Source organism: Pelodiscus sinensis, chromosome 12 (genome assembly GCF_049634645.1).
Source record: "Pelodiscus sinensis isolate JC-2024 chromosome 12, ASM4963464v1, whole genome shotgun sequence".
In the NCBI taxonomy this organism is placed as follows: Eukaryota; Metazoa; Chordata; order Testudines; family Trionychidae; genus Pelodiscus; species Pelodiscus sinensis.
The window spans coordinates 11,298,040-11,312,593 of NC_134722.1; the positions used below are offsets into that span (position 1 = coordinate 11,298,040).

Consider the following 14,554-nt stretch of genomic DNA (forward strand, 5'->3'; position numbering starts at 1 on the left):
ACAGGCAAAGGGTTTTTTAATTCATTGTTGGTGCCCACATACAATTTGATTTCCTGCTATGAACATACCAATGAGAACATCAGTATCTTCCAGTCAATAGTCTAAAGAGGTTTATTCATACAGCAAATTGTAGAAGGGGAAGTTGCTATCACCACAAGTGAAAACCAGAAAGCAGAAAACATTTAGTTTCTGTCTACACAACATTCATTGGCTCTCTGTGGCACAGCACACAAAAATCAACAGACACAAAAAGCCCAAGGAGGATTTTTTGGAAGTACCTAGCCATCGTATGTAGTTTAAGCACTAATCTTGTTGCTCTTGCTCCATTTAACAGAGGCAAAATCCCAACTGTATTTACTTAAACCCAATACTCTGGATAGCTGTCTGTCATATGCATACACACCAACAGTACTGAAGTTTTAGTTAGAAAAACAAGTGGTTCCAATAGGATTGATGCATTTTAACGAGACAAAAATTCTGAAGCACACTGCCCTTCTAATAGGATTGGGATCTGACACGTGTTTTCTCTTCCTTTTTAAAAAGGGAGCCTTCTGTAGATACACCTTCAAAGTATGCAATTCCTTCACAACCCATTACTACAGTCTGTATCACACAGAGGCAGGCAACGATGTGTTACTGTGGGAACAAGTAAACTGTCTAATGACTAACTAATATTATACAAGCAAGAGAAGGTGGATAAGAGAAACAGATTTAATATTATTTACATCACAGTAATGATACATTGTTCAATCAGTCTGTAACATGAGGAGCAAATGCTATCCATTTCATTCAAAACTCATGCCTCAGCAGAGTGTTAGTGAAGTTATAATGATGTATATAACAAAGCATCTCTTATGTGATGCAAGTGGAAGATTCTGTATTCCAAGCAAAGAATATTATTCTTCAGAATATATTATCTACAAATCTGAACAATTATTATTTAAATTTCAGCCTTCCACTCAAATTCAAGTCACAAGAAGTGGGAACTGACACAAGGATGTTTTTCCAGGAACAGTCAACTTACCCTCATTCTTCTATTGTGGGGTGGGGAACCTCAAGGCCAGATGCAGCCCCCAGCTTGCCTGGATCTGGCCTCCAAGACTCAGGGATCTTCCTGTATTGAGGTGCTTGTGCTGGCGCTCCAACCCACCTGTCACCTGCCCACAGGGCTACAGCATATAAAATCTACTAGCCTGAGCCCCCTCGGCTCCTGTGTGCAAGGGGAACGTGAGGAGTGTCTTTTTCCTTCTCTGTCAGGGGGTTCTCACTTCGCTTCTCACTTGTGTGGCCCCGGATTGATTTTTCTATAGGTCAGCAGCCCCGGACTCGAAAAAGTTTCTCTACCCCTGTTCTATTGTTTTGAAACATACCATACGCTGTATTATATCAGTAACAAGATCACTTCATTATACCAGCAATCTTTCTTCAGAGAATATGAAAATTATTTAGGCACTATAGAAAGTATTTTGTTTAGTAAAATGCAGCTTCTTATAGTTGGTATATATTCTTTTTAAAATTGTGACTGTAAGTTACAACTTCAACAACCCGTAAAATTATTTTAATGACTAAGATGAACTACATTCAAAATATGTAGCATTCAGAACGCATCTGAAACACTCAATGACTCCTCATCCTTATTACCAATACCTAGTCAACTAAAACATTACATGGTAATATAGTGCCCTCTTCTGGTAAACAGCATTATAAAATACTGTCCGTTCTACCTCTGAAGCGTAATAGAGAGTCTGTGTTAGTCTGATCTTGCTAAAACAAAAGGAAAACCTAGGTTGAATTTTAAAGACTAACCAGATACCTCTGGTAACTGAAAATACAGTACATCTAACCGTAAGTTACAAAGCTGGACTATTACACAACATTTACTTATGGACTGGGGCCAAATTTTTAGTTTGATCTTCATTATGCCCCCATTTTTGTAGGCACTAATAAACCTAGACATAATTTTACATTTGCCAACAACTGAGAGTGCACTTGAGATCTGGACTTCTAAGCATCCTGAAGTGCATCTGCAAGACACAGAGGCTATTGTCTGAAATCTTGGCCTAGGATTGTTCATTGAAATGACTAAAATGAAACTGAAGATTAGCTTTTTAAAAATGTTTTTTGGGGGAGGGGAGGGAATGAAAAGATCTTCTTGTCTTGATTTTTTTTTAATTTGACAAGTTTAATGAAAATTGACAGTTACTGTTTTACTAAATTGCGTTTTCCTTTCCTAGTTGCATGAGAAGTTAAAAACCAAAACTTTCTGTAAGAAGCCCATCATTCTATCTGCGAATAGTTATAACTTTAAGCAGTTGAACAGAATTTTCAGTGGTTGCCTCATAGAATACCTCTGTCCAAAAGGGGCATCTTTGGTGTACAAGATTTTTAAAACCATTACCAGTTACCAACATTTGTACTAAACCCTCTAAGACTATGTCTACACTGTAGCCTTCTCACAGAAAATCTTATGCAAATGAAGCTCGGCATGGAATATCATTTTTTGAGGAAGAACAGCTCTTGCGCAAGAGGGGTTTTTGCGCAAAAAGGAGACATCTACACTGCTCTTTTTTGCGCAAAAGCCTCTTGCGCAAAAGCAGCTGCTCATTAATTATTCAAATGAAGTGCAGCAATATTCCACACCGAGCTTCACTTGCATAAGCTTTTCCGCAAGAAGGCTAGAGTGTAGATGTAGCCTTCGTAGCAGTGACAACACATTACCTACCATCCCATCTGTATCCCAAATTTGGATAGGGCAGGGGTTTGTAAACTTTTTAGAAACTAACATGAATCAACCAACCTTGTTGGAAGTTTTTAAACTGTCATAGGATCTGGAGTCCTATTACAAACAACTTTTGAAAAACAGATGCACCCTGAAAGGGTTTCAATGCAAAAGAGTGGCAGTCAGTAGTGGGGTGTGTGTTTACCAGAGTTTCAGAAGCTAGGTCTTTCCTGAGTCCCCAATTGCCTTGCTAGTATTGTTGATTTTATAATCACATTTTCCCCAAAGTCTCTCTTCGCTGTTCTGTTATATGAAGGGACCATGAAAGCAACATGTGAAACCAATTATAGTTGACTATACACAAAGTAAACAAAACTGGGGAGAAAAATTAGAGAAAGCTATTTTTCTTTAGGTTCTCTCAGTTAGTCATCTTGGATGTTACTTGTAACAGGTAAAACTTTTTCATATCAAAGTTGACAAAGTCACATTAAATCTACATCTTCAGAAATAAAAATCAACCGAGAATCCACTATTTTATTTTCGTACTATGGAATACGCACAAGTCTATATATAAAGATAAGGTCTTAAGACATGAACAATAGGGATGTAAGGGTACGTCTAACACTTGCACCCTAGTTTGAACTAGGGATGAAAATGTAGGCGACCGAAATTGCTAATGAAGCGCAGATTTAAATATCCCGTGCTTCATTAGCATGATCTCACCGGCGTGTTGCTCCACTCAACAGCTGTTTTGAAAGTGAAAGTGCGCGCCGGGACGCATTAGTTTGAACCAAACCCTTGGTTCGAACTAATGCGTCCCGGCGCGCACTTTCACTTTCAAAACAGCTGTTGAGCGGAGCAACGCGCCAGTGAGATCATGCTAATGAAGCGCGGGATATTTAAATCTGCGCTTCATTAGCAATTTCGGTCGCCTACATTTTCATCCCTAGTTCAAACTAGGGTGCAAGTGTAGACATAGACAAAGAGACTAGTCGACTAGTAATGCGACTAGTTGCTTTCCCTCCCCTCACTAGTGATGCGACTAGTCGCTTTTGTTAGAGAAAGACAGCAAGTGGGGGAGGGGAGGGGAGGAGGAAAAGCAGGACCCAGTACTGGGGAGAGCCAGCTTAAAAGCTGGCTCCCCCCAGCACCGTCTCCATGAATGTGGTAGAAGCACAGCTGAAACAGTGCAAGCGGGAACTGAAGTAGTCTCCGCTTACCCCACTTCTGCAGCGATTCTGCTTTTGAAATGTACAAGAGCCCCAGTGGGCTTCATTTAAAAAAAGAAGCCCCACAGGGAGCGTAGGACCAGCAGGGGACTCTCCACTGGTCCCACACTCCATGCAGGGCTTTTTTTTTTTTTTTTTTTTTTTTAAAAGGTACAAGAGCTCTGGGACTCTTGTACTTTTCAAAGGTTCAGGTGCTGATCCCACTTCCCTGGGGGGCTTCCACTTTTGAACTGTAGCAAGAGCCTGGGATGGCTCTTGCTACAGTTCAAAGGCGGAAGCACCCTTGTAAACTAATCGAATAGTCGATGGAAAACCCATCGACTATTCGATTGTTAATCTAAATTTAAAATCCCTAATGAACATTATCTCCTCTACCCCCCAGCTTACTACTTAAAACAATTAGAATATCTGATAACAATGGCAAATCTCTTGAAATAAAGAGAAACACAGTAAATATTAGAGCTTGTAAGTTATGAACAACCAGAAATAAACACAGAGCCATCAGTTTGCTAACAATCAGTTCCTTGGGCAAAATTGATACCACAGGTATAAATATCCAGTTCAATTCCTTTGAGATAAGACGAGTAAGAATAACAGGCATTTGTTGAAAAATTATCTGAACTCTAGTGTGCCTTCAGAGGAAACAAGGGGTAAGAGAGAGGTTAGAGATTTTCTATGTCTACAGCAAGAACTAGTTACCTTTTAAACTCATCATGATAGAATTCAGATTTGCATGTCACCATCTCAGTGGCCTGATTATCATCACGACTTCTGACTCCACCAAATACATAAAGCTCTGAGGCAACTCCACATGCCACTGCCCCAAATCTGAGGGACAAAAGGAGAATCAAACAGAGAATATTTAGTATACAGAACCACAATGCTGTCCATGCCCTTCACACTTCTATAGCTCTTCCATATTCTGCAGAAGTAGAACAAGTATGAAGTAATATTTAAAACGACTTATAAGTCATGGTATAAAATAGAGTAGCAGAGTTGAGACAAAGCTCTAAGTTGAAATACAGTATGAATTGCAGTACTGAAGCAATACAATTTCTGTTTTTCCATCCTGTATACTAGCAATTCTCGCAATACCACGAGTCTACATGAAACAGCCATCTTTGGACAAGGATCCTCAGCTACAACTGATAAGTACTTAGTACTCCTAAGAGCAAAAGGCTCTTCCTATCTCACCTCTCCAGCACGACAGCTGGGGAGGGGTAGCAACTAATATGACAGCTTCAAGCCATATGACAATTAAGAGAGACAGAGTATCCATCTGGCACCCTCTTTGCCAGCCTTAGGTCTGCTTTGCATTATCAGAGTAGCACAAAACAGCTCAACTTACCACAGGACGCAGGCCTTAGCATTAAAACAGCTGTGCAAGCTGTTGACTAGTAAATAAATACTAACGTCAGACATGCACACAGCCACTCTGAAATTAAAAGTTAATTAGTTTCTTTAAAAATAAGTGGGTTTGGGCCATATTTTTAAATCCCCCTTTTTTTAGTTTTAAATGACAAACAAGCATCCTTGTACCCTGGATGTGCACATGCATCTTATTCACCTTCTCTCTTTTAGTGGACAGATGGCAGTCCATTGCTGAGTCCTAGGGTCATAGCACTCAACAGATTCAAACAGTTTTCCATAGGAGCCTCCGCCCATGGCATAGATTTTCTTCTTCATAGCTGCATAGCAGCCAATCTATTAAAAAAAAAAAAAAAAAAAAAAAAAAGTGAGAAAAATCAGAAGTTGAAATCTACAGCATCTTCGACTACATGAATGTCTTAGATGTGGAAATCAAGTCATCATTCAATAGTTAGCCAGTCTCATTATTACAACACAATCTGAGCAGTAAGCAAGATATAGATTGCTTTCTGGAAACTTATCGATCAATCAATATAAAATTTCTAGTTTCTAGCAAAAGAGAACTTCTGTGTTTGCTTGGAAAAGAAAAGTTCACATTCAGCTACTCACTCCATTTTTATTTAGAATTACTCAGTAGAAACAATAGAACAAGTATTCTCAGAAATTACACCTGATAACTAGCTAAAAATATGGAACTTATTTATGGGAGGGGCCACTACCATAAGTAAGCTAATGGATTATTGTTTATGTATTTTGTGAACAGATATTAAGAAGGCACAGCAATTTTCACACTGGGCCACAGTTCAATTTTTTCCATTTATTATATACTCTATAATTATTTCTGAGGTTCTCTGCAAAATGTTTTGACTGCATACAAGTGCATTACTGACACTTGGCTTAAAAAGCCGATCAATTAGCTACAGGATATATTAATTTTTGAATGTTTATTAGTCAGACCAAAGTAGATGCACTACTTTTTCTTCAAGTTTATTCATTTTAGTAATAATATGAAAGATCAGACCAAATGAAGTAAGATTTTATATTATTCTGAAAGGGCAGTATCAAAGAGGTAAACAAATATGCATTAAAAAAGGAAAAAATCATCCTTTCATTTAAAAATTCATCACCATTGCATCTAAGGGAAAGATGAAAGCTATACAAAGAAAAAGACATTTGGTTTTCCCAAACTGCATCTCAAACAGCCATCTATAAAAAATTCTTTCTAGAACATTTTGCTTTGATATATAAATTAAAAGGAGAGAGAGACACTCTTTTTCTCCTCCTGCCATGTTATTTTCATTGAAAAATACTTACTTCAAATAAAAGCTGTAATATAAACAGTGCAAATATTTGAATAGAGATTAAAAAAAAAAAAACAGTGCTGCTTTTCTAAGTTATGATGTTGTCCATACCTTTCTAACCATGGTCAGATCTGGCTGCTTGGTCCAGGTCTTGTTATAAATGTCATAACACTCCATAGAGGATAGCTCCCTTTCTCCATCCTCACCTCCCAGAATATACAGAATTCCATCAATCTCTACCAAACCAAAATTATGTCGTGCCTGTAAGAGACAACAATAAACATCGAAGTAGCATATTTACAACAACAGTGGTGGTTATGTAACCATTTTTAACACTTGCTCTACCTGAAGAAATTTGTAATGGAGAGCTCCTCTATTAAAAATACAATTATGCATAATATCAATTTCCAGAGCAAGTTTTTAAGCTCTAATTTAATATGCAAGACAAATAAGGGCATTAAGTTAAAACAGCGGTTTGCCAAGTGAATAGTAGCATGTTTCCTTCATATTCAAGGATCTGAGCTATGGATCATGCTCTATTTTTAACAACAAATCAGGAAGCAAGAATCCAGGTCTGGTCAATCAATGCTGAAAACAACCCGAACCCATAATTCCCCACTGGTTCTGCTCTCGATGGTAGCTGAACCTGTAGTTTCGTTTGAGTAAAAGTGTAAAAGTAAAAACACTAGCACCATTGCAGATTCCACTGTTATCACCAACAGAGTTAGCCTGAGATCTCCTAAGGTGCAAGGATGAGTTATTTCAAAAGGACGCCTTTGGTGAAGAAAATCTTGGAACACAATCAACAACTTCTAAAAAAAACCTGAACTAGCGTAAAAAAAAAAATCAGCACCCAATACACGTGACTTTCAGAACCTAAATTCTTATATAGTGGAATAGTCACTTTTTAATGGCAATTAGAACATGAAAAAAGACAGAAACACACCCTCTAAGCCAAGGTGGGAAGTTTAAGGTAAGGTTCATGTCACTATCCCTGTGTTGCTCTGCCCCCATTTCCTGCCCATCCTTCTGCATGGTCCAATCCTCTCGTCAGGTTAGATTCTCAATACTATTTTATAGATACTTATTTTTAAAGGCCAATAAACTCTAATGGGTCACTTTATGAACAGAACCATATATTAGAGTTCATAGGAAATTATGCAGGTCAACTCTATAGCTTCAATAACCAAAGTTTAGCAGAAGCTGCAGTTATTACTAATCCAGACTTGACATTTAGCAAATCCCCCTCCCCTCGCCCCTGCACACCCTGCGCTATGGCTTTGGATGAATCAAGTGCAAGCAGCTGGAAAAATCAAATTGTCCTGACCTATACTGCATCATGTAAGTATGATTTGTCCATAGTGCTCATATGACCCTGATTCACATACCATTGGAAATGCCTCCAAATCTTCTAATGTACTTATCGTCACAATATTCCTGTTACATAGGAAAATACTATTATCACCATTTTACAGAGAGGGAAGTGAGGTAGAGAGAGGCCAAATGACCTGCCCAAAGTCACGAAAGAAGTCTGTAGCAGAGCAAGGATCTCCAAAGTCCTAAGCTAGTGCTCCTCTATTTTTCAAAGGAAAAGTAAACCCTTATTCAGCTAGTAGTGATCTTGCCTCATTCATTGGTGGTAAGGAACTCCATGAATTGGTATCAGGATCGTATTTTTCTCCAGAGCTCAGAGTATCCTTATTTTCATCTTGACCTCCAAGTACAAACAAAAATCCTTCTGTAAAACAAAGTGCATGTGAAGATTTTAAAATGGAAGTCAGACCAATCCTTGTCACAAGACACTGAGCTACAGTGTGGAAATCACAGGTTCATAAAAATATTATTTTGTACTCCAGACTGGCAAATGTTAAAGAATATACTTTTACACACTATTTAACCCACCAGTGCAGATTCTAGAGGCCAAATTCAGCACTGATGTTCCCAGTTCAAACACTACTGAAGTAAGTCACAAGTGCAGTTACTTGAAAAGTAAAATGTTCTAACAGTGACAAATTCAGCAGACTCCAACAAAATATTAAATTGGGATGACAAGATCCTCACATTGGAGGGAATCCTCACAAAAACAAAGCAGCATAATGTGGGAAGGCTGGTAGGGAAAAACAAACAGGCTTTAGTGCAGCTTATTCGAAGTAAGCCAACTACTTTATGAAGTAAGCCCCATTTTCGAGTTTATACTCCATTGGCTTTTTGTTAAAGAAACATGCTGTCATTTACCTGCTGAGAGTACTCCATGGTTGATCCTTGGAGTACTCATAGGGGCAAGTTCAATCCAGAGTTGCCTATTAGGATCATAAAGAGGACACATGCATCGCATCACAGCTGTTGGTTTCCGTGACCTGAAAAAAGGAGGAAATACACATTAATCTCATCATATTCTCTCTCTCTCTCTCTCACACACACACTCACACACACACACACACACACACACACTCTTTATGTATAGATTCATAATATGTACATCTGGAAAAATGCCACTAGGACACAGTCCCAGCACATAAGACCTTACAATCTAATTTTGTAAACATACAAGAAAGGAGGAGAGAGATGGTGAGAAAATATGATACAAAGTAATTGGATATGGCTCTAGTCAATGAGGAATTTTATAGAACATTAGGATTTCTTTCCCAGTAGAATGAGTTTTAAATGTAATGGAACAGGATTTGTTACTGAGTTTAGTCAATAGTGAGCAAAAGGTTAGAGCTTGATGAGCAAAGAACAATACCTTTTTCCTGCACCCACAAAATACTTGAGGAAAAGAAAAGGATTATTTTGTGGAGAATGGACATTGTCACCTTAAATATCAATGTAATGACAGAGAATCTACTTTGGCAATGTAGGTAGATCCTGATGCTAAAGCAGGCATTTCATATTTTATTAAAACGGAATACTGATCTGAAAAAAACCCAACCCTGTAAAGTGTTGCTTTGGCGTTCCATATTTATTCTTACTCGGGACTTTCACATCAGTTTGAGAGTCTGAACAAAATTCTTCTGGCACCAGCGTTACAGTGCCACAAAAGTTGTGTCTTCAACTTTCCACCTCACTATCAATACTGAGAATGTTTTAAATCAGAAATTTGCTGTAGAACCAAACTGTTATTTTAAGAACTCTCACAAACCTCATTCAGACAATCAATGGAGCTATCATTACATGTGATTAGAGTAGGTTTTTTGGAAAGTGTCTCAAACACGTAAAGATAATGCTAGATATTCATTTATACTTTAATATTTGTTAAAGATAAATTTTCAGAATTTTAAATTAAGAAACTCATTCACTGGAGAAATCTGATATTCTAATATGAATCAAACATGAGAGTATTCTAGGGACAGCTAACTATGGTAAAAAAAATCCATCAAGTTTTGTATGTGCGCCCACTTAATTCAGCACTAAATGAGTTAATATTAACTTCACTTTATCATTACTTTTGATTAAAGTTACCATCTGTCCATTAATTGCTTACATAGCACAAGTTATTTATTTGGGTTACATACTGAATACTTACACTCTTTCTTCACCCCCAACAGTCACTATGCACTCGGAATAACCTCTGGGTTTGAAAGAAGCCAGCATTGCCTCCCCTTGCTGTGGTGGAGTGAGTGGAATGTTGTTACATTCTTTGACAATCTCCCGTACCAATGGTTCGCTCATCATCTGCTCACGCAAATAAATTGAATCTAATCCTGAAACCCATACTGCTGACATGACATCTTTCAGGTGAACCTGGAGAACCAGAAAAATTCAAAATTTCCAAGGCACTTTTAATAAAAACCAAGAATTTTTATCACACTTTAGAATATAGTTTAAAGGAAAATCTTATGTGACGTATCTCTTATATATAGAAAATACTGAAACATATTTTTATGGATAGAACAATTTAATTTCAATATAAAACTATTTTAGAAAGTAGTTTATTCTCCAGGTCTTGTGACAAACAATGGTAACATCCCCATAGCCAACAATAAGCTTGTATAAAAAACACACAAAATTAACGATGCGTTATTTCATTTAGTGTTTTTATCTGCAACCAAAAAAGGAGGCTGCATCTACATTATAAGCAAGACTTCAACTCAAAAGACGGAATCTATTTTCCAGATTTATATACAGTGCAATATTTAAATCCTAGAAATATAAGTAAAAAAAGAAAATGCATCTGCATCGTATTCCTATCAGGTAATTTTAAACAAGCACAGAATGTGAGCCCAATTTAATAAGCGAGCTACTTAATTTAGCACACCATACCTTTCTTAATTCTGAATCATGGGAGATCCATCTAATTACTGCTTCAAATACATATCTTTCATTTCCAACATTCAGCTTTTCCAGAGACAGCACTTCTTTCAATTTTTCGGGACTCAGTTCCAGGAACTCCTCTGTGCTGCTGACATCTCGGAAGTGAGTTTCCAGATATTCTGAGGCAAGGTAGTGAACGTGACGCAAACAATAGTGCAGTGCAAAGTCCCGAATACCAATACAGTTCTCAGCAACTATACAACTTTCTAAAAACTCACAGCAGAGAGTTTTAAGATCTGTAAGAAGCAGGAGATCAGCTGCTTGCACAACATCTTGGATAGTGTCTTCATTTAGCCTGATCTGCAAGAGTTCATTGTAAAAAGTTACAACTACAATCCATAATTCACTGTCTGATACAACTTTATAACTAATTCTTAGGATGGGTCTACACTATCGCTTATGTTGATGTAACTTACGTCACTCAGGATGTGAAAAGAGACAGCTTCCTAAACGACAATTTACATCCTCGTAAGTGCTGTCCACACAAGCACCATGTAAGCTGGAGACACTCCACTGATGACAGTTTCTGACTCTCTCAGAGATGCAGGAATTATCCTGTTGGCATAGCATGTCTTCAGCAGATGCGCTACAGTGGCCCAGCTGCATGAATACAGCAGCACTGATGTAGTGCGTCAGTGCAGATTTGCCATTACCACAGAGATGGGCAAATACCAGCCCATGGGCCAGATCCAATTCACCAGGGTTAGCCCCTGGGGCCGGCTAGTGCTGCTATATTTGCCTGCGCCTCCACAGGTATGGGTGATTGCAGTTCCCGTTGGCCGTGGATCACTGTTTCTGGTCAATGGGAGCTGCAGGAAGCAGCGCGGACCAGGACACCATATCCCAGGTCCCACTGGTTGGGAACAGCAATCCACAGCCCATGGGAACTGCAATCACCCATACCTGTGAAAGGACAGGTAAATATAGTGGCAGCAGACTGCCAGGGGCTACGCCGGCAAACCACCACCATTTTATTGCCGATCCCTGCCTTACTGGCTGAATAACGGACTATAACATAGCTGCAAAAGAGCATTAGAAACTACCATGCACAAGGATAAAGCCACTGCTGGTGGGCAACTCAACTGGGGAAAGGGAGAGTGCTAGCAGGGCAGAAGGCATCAGGAGTGCTCTGTCTGAAGGATCCATGAAATTATTACACTCATTCAGGAAGATGAACTATATTTTGGCTGTTAAGCCAAATCAGCACCACAGAAGAGACATTACAGCCCCAACTACACGGTTTTCTTTTTTACTGTGGCCTTGATGATTAAACTTTTTTTTTTAATGGTTTCAGCTAACCAGGAGTCGATGCCACCTGATGACTGTTTGGTGACCTGTTTTGAAATTCAGCACTGTCAGTCTGGTTCCCAATGGACAAAACTAAAGCTGATTTTAATCTGTGTTCAGATCGGCGTCTTAACAGGTTCTAAGGAAGACTGAATGGGTGTAAAGACAGAAAAGCATGGTCAGCCTTAAATGGTTGGAGTTGACGGATACTGGCGAAGCACTCAGGTGGGAAGCCTGGACAGCCCAGACTGAAATCCTTCACAGAACATTTTTGTTTCCTGGGTTGCCAATCCAGACACCTTCCACAAGTCCCAAAATCACACATACTTTAAAAACAACTTAGTGAAGAAACTGATAGGAGGAGTGAGGTTTTTTTTTTTTAAGTTTAATATTTATTGTTTAAAGTTTGTTTCTTGGGATACATGACACTAAGCAGAGCAAGAGAAGCACATCTGAAGTGCTTACAATCTATTTTTGGTTCATATCAGTAGCCTGTATTCTGGCTTTCAGAAGTCAATTCATAGCAATGACTTTAAACCTAAAGTTCACTCTTTTTGTCTTTTCCTATCATTCAAAAAAAAGTAGGGATTAATCTCTAATTGGTGCTGCTGAATTAGAGGTTACTTGTAAGCTGTGCAGTCATTTAGGAGAGATTCTAATGCTGCCCAGCTGATTAGCAAAGCACTCACAGCTAGGTTAGTGTTTCTCCTGGTGGGGCACATTTGTACATGCTTCGGTGCACATGACAAAATGTATTCCACACATGGATGGAAAAGATTAGAGGAAACATTAGAGAAATGTAATAATTCAGCTAAGCACCATACCTGCCCACTGAAGATGTAATCCAGTATCTCTCTCATGATTTCAACAGATATCCCTTCAAGTTCAATCTTATATGTAGATCCATCATCCTTGGGAGGATTATAGTTCAATTTTGTTCTGGGGGGGGCAAAAACAATAACTAATAAAGAACAGTCTCAAAGTATAAAAACCAGATAAGAGGAACAGGAGTGCAAACAAGTAGAGAAGAGGGTAAGGAAGCATATGCACTAGTAATACTAGGTATAGCATTTGTTTTCTTTAAGAAGTTTTAAAAAGGTAAGCCATAAATTCTCTTAAGGCAAGCTATTATACTGAAAGGTTTTAATGTATGTTTATACTTTGAACAAATTTGGTGTGGAGTCTGATAGATAATAAACATGCAGCCTCTTTGTGCTATTTTATCCAGACACTTTTTAATTTACAGATGTTTCCACCTGTGACGTGCTAGCTTTGCAAACTATACTTAGATCTGAAAGCGCTGTCTGGCTCACACATCATTAGCATTCTCAAAGAGTGCACAGTTAAAACTTAAGTAAACAATTCCGTTGATGAAGCATGAGGAGAACAGGCTCCAGCTTATCTTAGAACCATGCAAGCTCTATTTTGTTAGGTGCAACAAGAGCAATACAACCATTTTTTGGCATGGCTTAAAAATATACAAGGGAGTGAAGATATTTTCATTAAGTTCCCATTCTATACAGTCACTTTTTAACATTGTAACTGCACATTAGAGTATGATTATGATGCAACTTAACTACCAATATATCTAGAATCACCGTTATATGGGCATAAGATTTTATTAAATCAATTTCTAAAATATTCCAAAACAGCACAAATACGGTTTATTCGTAGCATTATGCAGTTGCAAGTGCTATTTATTCAGTAAAATAGGACCACAACAATTATTTTTGTTTTCCATCCAGAAAAGAGAAACAAATCTCCAAGTGCTTAAAAAAAGCAAAGGCTACCCATCTGGCCTAAAAGCAACTAAGTAAAATCACTTTCAAATTTCAATTAAAAAAAAAAAAAAACGGAACAATTTGGCCTCACTGCTGTTATGTCACATATTTCAAGTGACAAACTCCTCCTATATATTTTTGATGCAATTTTTATAGCACATTCATTCGAGAGACAAAGGCTCCCAGAGTTCACATATTAATTGATGTGGCCGTATTCTATCATCCTTGCTCACGATAAATAATACAGGTTGAACCTCTGTAAATTGGGACTCTCTGATCTAGCAACATCACTGGTTCAGTAGGACCACAGATGTTCCAGGACCAGAGAGTCCCAAAGGAGGTCTGGTGCTTAGGAGCCCAGATCCCCGCAGCTGGCAGCTCATATGCCCCAGCGAGGCTTCCTAGCAGAGCTGGGAACTCACTGTGCCACAATGGGACTGCTCAGCTAGGCTGTCTGGCACACCCCAGCTGGGCTGCCTGGAGGGGCTGGGAGCCTACAACAGCCCAGTTGGGGCAAGGACCAGCAGAGCAACAGGGCCTGAGGCCGGTACAATGCTG

The 14,554-nt window shown here is 38.6% G+C and overlaps 1 protein-coding gene across 1 annotated transcript in view; it reads right to left on the minus strand.

Annotated features, from left to right (window-relative positions):
- Positions 1–14,554, minus strand: part of GAN (gigaxonin) — a 66,031-nt gene that overhangs the window by 28,930 nt on the left and 22,547 nt on the right. The window contains exons 2-9 of the mRNA XM_075940001.1: positions 13,040–13,154; positions 10,878–11,228; positions 10,141–10,358; positions 8,853–8,974; positions 8,243–8,355; positions 6,729–6,878; positions 5,516–5,652; positions 4,648–4,776 (exon numbers count right to left, since the gene is read on the minus strand). Of these exons, the coding sequence (XP_075796116.1) occupies positions 4,648–4,776; positions 5,516–5,652; positions 6,729–6,878; positions 8,243–8,355; positions 8,853–8,974; positions 10,141–10,358; positions 10,878–11,228; positions 13,040–13,154 (1,335 nt within the window). The remainder of the gene's footprint in view (positions 1–4,647; positions 4,777–5,515; positions 5,653–6,728; positions 6,879–8,242; positions 8,356–8,852; positions 8,975–10,140; positions 10,359–10,877; positions 11,229–13,039; positions 13,155–14,554) is intronic.